Here is a 9174-nt window from a genome sequence, read left to right as displayed (position 1 = left end):
TTATGATCTCATGGTTTGTGGGATCGAGTCCTGAGTTAGACTCCTCTTTAAGCATGGAGCCTGACTGGAATTATCTTTTTCTCCATCTGTCCCTCTCCCACACGCATTCTTTTGCTCTCAAAAACTAAATGAATAAATAACTCATTTCAACTCTATTTTTAATGTTCTAGATCTTAAGCTGAGTGGTGAATACAGAAATGCTCATTATATTACCTTCTACACCTTTCCATATGTGTGAAATGTTTCAAAATACTGGTTTTTTTTTTTTAGTTTACTTATTTTGGGAGAGATGGAGAGAGTGTGAGCCAAGCCGAGAGGGGCAGAAAGAGAAAGAGGGAGAATCTCAAGCAGGTTCCCAGCTGTGAGCACAGAGCCAGACATGGGGATGGAACTCATGAAACTGTGAAATCATGACCTGAGCCAAATCAAGACTCCAACACTTAACCAACTGAACCACCCAGGCACTCCCAAATACTGTTTTTAGATTACTATTGAAAAGTAAATATATGATTTTAGTTTGGGGGGGGGAAGGGTGGTTTGTTTTGTTTTGTTTAAATAGGATCACTGAAATGGAGCAAAGTACTCTCTCTCTGAGCTTTGGCAAACACCCCGAGGGTGAATATGCAGCTTCGGTCATGAGTAGCTATGCAGCCCTACTATTGATTTTTTTCTATAGTAATATATGTGACTGGTGGCAGATCAGACTGTATCAAGGGATCTGAAAAGAGTGGTTTCTTCTGGTTCCAATAAATCTAATTTTATTCTCTGTGTCTTAAGCTTTTTTTTCTAAAATGACCCTTTACCCTCGATAGCTATGAAATCACATTTTATTAAATATATCAAAATTATTAAAACATAATCTTACTCAAAATCTTTCAGTCTCCATGTATTTGCCTAGAGTTGCAAAAATGCAGTAACATTAAAGTGAATTGCTAAGTAGGAGCAAGCCCTCTGAACTCAGCATCAACAGCAACATCTATAGATGGAGTAATACGGTTTCAGTTTCATCCTAAATAAAGCCAGGAGCACGCAGAGCTCCAGCACAGAATCTGGGGGGATGGTAATCAAGTCCTAAACTTCAGAAGTGAGAAGCAGACTAAAGTCTAGTAGGCTTTGTTCATTTTATTTTGCCTTTTTGCCCTTTAATTTGACTTCTCATAGAGTGATAAGGGATTTCTGAGTATCTCAAAGCAGACCAAGCGCAGGTGAACACCTGAGTTTTACCTGGGCCCTCACCTTTACCGGGGGCCCTCATCTTTATCCTACCTTTGCCTGTTCCGGGCGGAGAAACCACAACTCCCAAAAGACCCTGCGGCGCTGGGCGGAGCCTTCCCATGAATTGGTTGTTCCGAAGCCCCAGACAAGCGGCGATTGGTCAGATCTGGGGATAGGGCGGTGCTAAGGCGGCTGTGGTCATTGGAGCGGTAACGGGACGACCTCCGCGGGCTAGTCGTTGGGGTCCAAACTCGAGCTGCAGACTGGAGAGAAGCATGGCTCCGCAGCGTGTTTGCATGCTGGCCCTGGCGGCTGTGCTGCTGCTGGGTATCCCCACAAACTCCAGATCGAAGGGCCTGGGGGACCAGAAGCATCAGAGGGGGTCGCAAATCCCTTCTCAGTTCAGCCAAGGCGAGCGCTTTGCGATGAAGGAAGCCCTGAAAGGTGAGCCTGAACCTCTTCGCCCACCTATGCTCAGACACAGGTCCCTCTCTCCTTGGGCCAACCCATGCCCACTCCCTCCTCACAGGGTCCGCCACTGTAATTGGAGCTCCGCCACACACCCGAACCCAACCCTAACGCGCAGCCCTGAACCTTGTGCCCAGGTTTGCGAGTCACACTCCTGCCCCAGACCTGGCTTCTGCTGACTTTGGTGTTCCCTGCCTAGCCTGGAACTTTCCTTCCCTAGCTTCACCCTTGACCCTGTTGCCTTGGTGTCACCCAAGCCAATACTCTCTGTCTCAGTATTGCAATAGATTTTATTTGTACTTTTAACCTTTGAAAGTTTTACTTCTGTTAAATCTCTGCAGTATCTTAGTCTTATCTACCGAGGAGGGAAATTGAAGCTTAGGCCAATTAAATGACCTTCCCCAGGGACCCCACAGCAAGGACTGAGCACTGGATGATACCATCTATCGCTTGTAGGATCCTTCCAGCTCCCGATGACCCCCAGGGACGCCACAGCAAGGAGTGAGCACCAGATGATAACACCTATCACTCCAAAAAGGGACGTGGGGGGTTCCAAACTTCCTCTCCTAATTAAAAGACATCTTTCCCCTAGACCTCAAACCAAAGTTAAAAACTCATTTGCCTTCTCAGTGTGCATTTTCCAGGAGAAAAGAGGAAAGTTTCTGCTGAGTGCTAGATCCTGTGGGATAATGACATCTTTCTCTCCACTGGGCTTAGCTCCAGTCTTTTCCCTTTCAATAAGTAGTGGATCAAAAGAAACTGCCTACACAGACATGTGCAGGCAGATGCAGGGACCAACAGCTAACCCCTGTGATTGAATATATATTGTGCATGTGCTTGAGCAATTGGCCAGGAGGCAGAGTAGAGCTTTCCCAAAGCACAGGACGAATAGTTCATTCTCTGAAATCCCATGGGCAGCTGCTCACCAGAGTCTCTTTACCCAGAAGAAAGCAAAAAGCTTTCTTATTTAAAGGACCCAAAGTAGGGACCTAATAGTTATATGCGTCCTGCTCTAGCTCTGAACAGAAGGCAAAACACTTGAGTTCAGATTTTGAGTTTGCCTCATAGAAGTTCATCTTTTTGAGCCTTGACTTTCCCATCTATAGGGTGGGCTGTGATGTAGGGTTGATCGTTAGAAAAACTAACTGTAGAGGTGTGAGAAATAAGCCCACTGACCCAATCAAAGGAGGGACACGGAGACTTGGAGCAGAGTAATGTGAGGTTTTAATCAACATTCTTGCAAGAGTGGGTGTCTGATGGACAGGCACACTGGGGCAGTTACAGCAGGCAATCTATCTCCTAGCGTGCAGCTCCCTTCCTGATTCCTCATTGGCTGAGTACTGCAGAGATTGTAGCCTTACCCAGAAGTCGCGTATGCCCACATAAGGCAAAGTGGTTGGAACAAATGTCCATTCCTCGAGGTGATGCAGAGACTTCAGTTCTTTGGCACATGCTCATTGCAAAACCTGTGAAATGGAGAGGGAAGAAGCAGGAAGTGAAGTGTCTAAGGGTTTGGGACTCCATTGGGGTGGCGGTGGGAGTTCATACATATTTCCAATAGGCTGTAAACTTATTGTTAACTAGGCAGCACAGATTTTATTTCATATTTCTGAGAATGAATCATCCCACTTCTCATAATCCCTCCTCTTCTTTTCTAAGTGGATTCCATTTTCATTTATAGGTTATTTTGGGCGCAAGGCACAGATGTTTGTTTCTTAAGAGGAATCTTGCCTGAGTTCAGCTCCAGCAGGTCCAGGGTTCCCTAAAGGATGGACGGTGTCAGCAAGAGAGAGTGAGAGAGCCTCGAGTTTCTTTCTGAGCACCAGGCAGGCATCTCTTCTCTGTCTGCTTTGGTGTCTTTTTTTCATTAGTCAAGCAATAACATGACATAAGAAAATAGAATTTCTTTGTGATACGATGCTTTGATCAGCAAAAGTATACAGAAACAGGTTTTACAGAAGTATTTTTGTAGAACCATCCCATTTATTTTTGGCATTGGTCCCCCAGAACAAGAAAGTAACAAACTTATCATATTTTGTATGGGCTGGTTTCTTGCCAATATTTATGACTTTGTTTTTAATTAACAAGTTATAACCAAGTCATGTAATACACTTACAGTGAGGTTGAGTAAATCTTATAACCAAGAGAATAACAGGATGTTTTTAATAAAACAACAAGATAATATAAATATTACTTAAGTTAGTAATGCTAAAATTAAAACATAGGTTAAATTGTATGTAGATAGGCTAGGAGTTATTTTATCTAGCTCATTAACCACAAGAGAAAGAATGCTTGTTAACAAGTTGTTTGAGAAAGCCCTTTCTTTGATGTAAGCACAATGGGGGCCCTGTGTGTATTAGCCTTGTATCTGGGTTTCTAGTTTCTTATCGATCCTCTTAACTGAAGTCAGTACAAGGGAGGGTATTTGTGACTCCAATTAGCAATGGTATATGCAGCAACTTATGTCCGGTCCTTGTCTGTTTCTTATCTGTAAGTTAGGCTCTTCTTCTCTGGTCCAGAGTTAATCGTAATTCTTGTGTTCTTAGCCCCCCTTATGTCTTGGGTCTGCAAAGCTCATTAGAAGAGCCTTTTGGCAAACATCTGCAGCGGTTTGATCTGAAATCTCTTATGCAGAGGCGCCTGGGTGGCTCAGTCAGTTAAGCCTCCGGCTTCGGCTCAGGTCATGATCTCACAGTTTGTGCATTCAAGCCCTGCGTTGGGCTCTGTGCTGACAGCTAGTTCAGAGCCTGGAACCTGCTTCAGATTCTGTCTCCCTCTCTGCCCTCCCCTGCTCACACTATCTCTCTCTGTCTCTCAAAAATAAATTTAAAAAACATTTAAAAAATTTAAGCTCTAATGCAGGGACAGGAATATTCTTTTTCTTATGGGCTAACTGTGTGGGGAAGCATCAGTCTGATTTGGAACATTGTGAGGCCTAATCAGTAACAGCAGTCCCATTCCCAATATCAGCCAATAATAGAAGGAGATACCAGTTTTGCTTCATGGCAGGAGCCATGCAAACGTCTGCCATTTCTTCGCTATGACTGTGTCACTACCCCCAGCGGGGTTTGCTGTGGTCAGATGCTCCCAGCACTGTTCCAAAATGTGTGTGTGTGTTTGTTTGTTTGTTTTCCACCCAGGGACCTCAGGCCATAACCTTTTCCCTCTCTGCCTACTGAATTCCATCTTTTCTATCATAGTCCCCCCTTTGAACACGTGACTCCTAACGGCCATATTTTTCTAAATATGCAACAGCTTCTACAAATGACATACAAAAAAGAATATTAGACTAACAAGCATTAATATCCCAAATGCAATGTCTCCTAGGAAGGAGGCCACACCATGGGAAGACGCACTGTAGCCATCCAAAAAGCCCGTGACCTGTCTGGTCATTTTTAAAAATTTATTTACCTGTAGCTTTCCTTCCCTCTTCCATATTTATTTTGATCTTGTAATATACTTAGAATAACTAAGCATTTCAACTAGTTTTTGGTACTCAATCTTCAAATCTTCCTTTGGCCATCCAGTTTGCATTGGAACAACTCCATAGGGCATATTGAATTTTACCTCTTGGAAAGACTGATCTTTGATATTCAGATCACTATAAGTTTAGGCAATTGTTCATCTGTCCTGGAGCTAGTAACACTCTAGTCCCTAAATCAGTCATAACTGTCTCTTCTGAGTGAGGGAATAGGGCTCTCTGGCATTACCCAAAAAATGCTGGGGAAAAAAGTCACCCCCCATATGCACCCAAGTGGCTGAGAGAAAAATTGAGTCATAAGTTTTCTGGAGACGCCCAGAATGTACTGTGTTTGGATGGTTGGCCGGGAGTGGAAAGGAAAGGTGGCTCCAGTGTCAAGAAGGAAATAAACCAGTTTTCCTTCTATTTTCAGAGTTACCCAAGGCTCTGGATTTTCAATAGTTGGTTCAAGGGAGCCACCGTGAAGAACCCCAGGTCCCACCTGTCTCTTTCAGGGACACTGGTCATCTGAGCCCTTCATATTAAGGTCCCTGAGGCATTCAGATTTTCCAGTGACTATCTCCACACCAGGGGCATGGCCTAAGGGGTTTTGACTTCCATTGTCCCCTCTGACATTCTTGTTTCCAGTGCTGTGATTGGCCACATAAATGGCACTTGGTGCCAGGACCTCAGGAAGTCTAGGCTGACATAGTGCATAAGGCTGCGACTTAGGCCTTAGATTTTTTTTTTTAAGCCTCCTTTCCTGTTCCTTATTCTCCTCTCCATCTCAATTGTAATATGCCCAATTGGTAGCTCGTAAGAGCTTCTCCAGGGTTCCTTCTGGGCCAACAGCTGTTTTTGCAGCTTCCTTCAAATATCTGGGGCTGAACGAGTGACAAATATGTCCTTTAGAATCGTCTCAGCTTTGGGGGGTATCAGGGAGATAGCCATATATTTAACTTTAACCTTTCCAGGAATCCCACCAGGCTCTCATCCTATGTCTGTAAATGGTGGCTAATTTAGCATCATTTAAGGGTTTAACCTTAGGCCTCCTTAATTTCTCCAATACACAACTTGGAAGGGGCAGCGATACCACTCCCTAGTGGGATTATCATAGTCCCACTTAGGATCTTGGGGCAGAACTGCCTGAACCCTAGTAGGGAACTGGAAGTTCCTTATAGGACCTCCAGTCCCCTGATAATTAAGGAGTTGCCCGTCCCCATATCTCTCTTAGCCGCTGCCAAAACATCACGCTTTTCTGTCTCATTAAGAGTCTAATTCAGCAAAAGCATTGTATCTTTCCAGGTCAACTCAAAAACATACCTAATATTCTGAAAAGCCTGTATACTTACCCGGATCATCAGAAAATTTACCCATTTTACCTGTCTTAAGTCTTGCAATGAAAAGAGTACTTGTAAATCTTCTCTTGGTGGTGCCTCCCGGTGTTTCTTCTCCGGCACTCTAGCTTCTTGTAGGAGCTACACACCTGCTGCATTATGCGGAGGGCCCGGCTAAGGTGGACAGCAGGGAGCAGCCTGGATATACGGATCAAGGACCCAGGGAGAAGGGTGAGCTGGAAGACTTCCCTTCCTCCTTTTCTAGGTCTGCTTTGGGCACAAGCAAGGGTCCCTCAGTTTCCTCCCTTCATCATTGTGAATCCTTAGAAAGGGTTGCCAGTAAGGCCAGGACCAACCTTACACACATCTCAGTTTTCTCTTGAGGCCCCAAAAACACTGGACATAGGGGACTACTCCCCACTTCCCTTCACATTGCAAAACAAGCCAAACTGTAGCGTAGCATTATAATTGATAATTCCCTATGGCAGCCTGATTTCCTCCTCCAGTTTGTATTGGGACCACGTCTTGGTGCCAAAGAAAATGAATGGCTTTTTCTTTAGGGTTTGTGGATCAAAATCATCCCAGTTTTTCAGAATATATCCCAAAGGAGTATTGGCCTTGGTTGGGGAATTGCCCATCTCGAGGAAGAAGAAGGGAAAGGTTTCCCTTATCTCAGTTTCCTATAGCAGGCCAGGAGAAACCTCATCTCTTGACCCTGACCATTGGCCAGGAGAAGCCTCATCTGTTGGCCCATGTTTTGGCTGGCTATTCAATTGGAAGTCAAAAGCCCTGTCAGTCTTGCGAGGTGCTGGGAATAGTTGCTCTCACCCAGGCTTGGCCCCACCACTGGGAATTGACCTGTCTTCCCCAGTTTCTCCTACCCCTCCAGTTTCCTGCCTGCAGGACTTTGAGAGTATCAACTGTGACCAAGCAAGATTCCCTTGGTTGTCGAGGGATGCATTAATAATTTTATTTTGGCCCAACTGTCATTTACATATCAATCGTAATAAAGCTGTTCCTCTTTACAAATATGTTTTAAAAGGCTGGCAAAAACCTTTTCCTAAAGATAAAATGAGGCGTTGAAGGGGGCTAAAAGGGCAAAAGCTGAGGTCTATTCCCTTGTCTTTTTTTTTTTTCCAGCAGTGCTCACACAAATATGTTCCAACCGTGTGGGTGTCCATTTTAAAGCCACTAGATCGGTAGAAGTCGGCATACACTGGACTAAGTGTAGCCAAATGGCTCCGGTGTTATCCTGGTAAAAGCCCTTCAAAGTCATGGTCATCCACTCCTCTACCTTGCAAAATAATTCAAAAGAGAGAGATACCCAGCCCTTTTGATTCAAATCTTAGTTTTTTCCATCTTTTTGGGCAGGCAAAGGAGGAAAAAACGTTTACCTTTTTTTTCTTAAAAGCAGACCAACAATCTTGTCTTTTTAACAGAGTAAAGCAGAATTTTAATCTTATGCCAGCGTACTTGTAAAATCTGTTCATTTTAACCTTTGTCCATCCTGACCACACATAAAATTCCTTTCTGAAGATTTCCCTTTACAAACCTACAACTTTCCTTTGCATTTAGATTTTGTCCCAAGCCATTCCTCTCCAAACAACAGTCTCATTTAGGGCAAAATTATTTTCTTTTACCTCCAACAAAAATGTATTTCCATTTTTTTGGTAATTTTTTTACATATCTAATTTTACATGCAAAATTGCTTTTCTTATTTCCATCAAACTTAAGTACGCTTACCAGAATTTAACTCTTAGAAACCTTAGTCTCCGATGAAAACTCAGTTACCAACTGAGAACTGTTACACTCGAATTTTTTTGGATGGCAAGTTCATGAATCAATTAAGCACAAAACAGGTTTTCCATAGTAAAATCTTAAAGCATAAAGCCTGTTGACCAGACCCAATAGACTTAGTTTCTCTGAAAGAAGTCAAAAGCACACACCTACGTTTAGTAATCAGTGCTTTAGCTTTTATCTCATTAGACATCCAATGGATTCAATCTCATTTATCATACTAGCAAAAGTTTAAAGTTTCAGGTTACCAAAGACATTGAAAGCTATCTTAATAACTACCCATGAAAACCTTGAGACAGACAGAATTTACCATCATTTTAAGCCATCTTTTTGCTAACAAACTGTGGCAGAGATAACATGAGCTCATTTGACCTTTAGCAAACCTTGGTAGAATAAAAGTTTCATATTTAACACTGATAACTCTAAAGACAGGTTTGTCTTAATTAAATCAACAAACTTAAATTGCTTTAAACACCAAATATGTTGATTTCATGGGTGGGAGGAGGAGCCAATGGTGCCTGAGGCAATGAGGGTGGTACAGGACCCAGTTATGTAGGCTGCATCGAAGGTGGTGCAGAAACAGGAGGGGAGACAGGGCAGAAGGCAGACAGAGGATTTCCGGTTCTAAACTTTGTCAGCTGGGACAGGGGAGCTGACGCCATGTCTCCTCCCTGCCCCCCTCCCCCCACCCAACTAGTGGAATTAGGCAGTCCATGTCAGGGAATTTCCCCACAAAGCTCTAAAATGGAGTTTTGTCCATTTCTTCTGTGTTGTCCAGTTTGTTGGCATATAGTTTTTCATAGTAATCTCTGATGATTGCTTGTATTTCTAAGGGGTTGGTTGTAATAGATCCTTCTTCGTTCATGATTTTGTCTATCTGAGTGCTCTCTCTTTTTT

The 9174-nt window shown here is 43.4% G+C and overlaps 1 protein-coding gene across 1 annotated transcript in view; it reads left to right on the top strand.

Moving 5' to 3' along the window:
• The first annotated feature begins 1454 nt into the window (after positions 1-1454).
• PM20D1 (peptidase M20 domain containing 1) overlaps positions 1455-9174 on the top strand; it is a 29899-nt gene continuing 22179 nt past the window's right edge. Inside the window, exon 1 of the mRNA XM_029933170.1 lies at positions 1455-1659. Coding sequence (XP_029789030.1) covers positions 1491-1659 — 169 coding nt within the window. The 5' untranslated portion in view covers positions 1455-1490. The remainder of the gene's footprint in view (positions 1660-9174) is intronic.

Source organism: Suricata suricatta, chromosome 3 (genome assembly GCF_006229205.1).
Source record: "Suricata suricatta isolate VVHF042 chromosome 3, meerkat_22Aug2017_6uvM2_HiC, whole genome shotgun sequence".
NCBI classification, from domain to species: domain Eukaryota; kingdom Metazoa; phylum Chordata; class Mammalia; order Carnivora; family Herpestidae; genus Suricata; species Suricata suricatta.
Note: the sequence above shows the minus strand (reverse complement) of the source record. Positions and strands in the feature narration are given on the sequence as shown.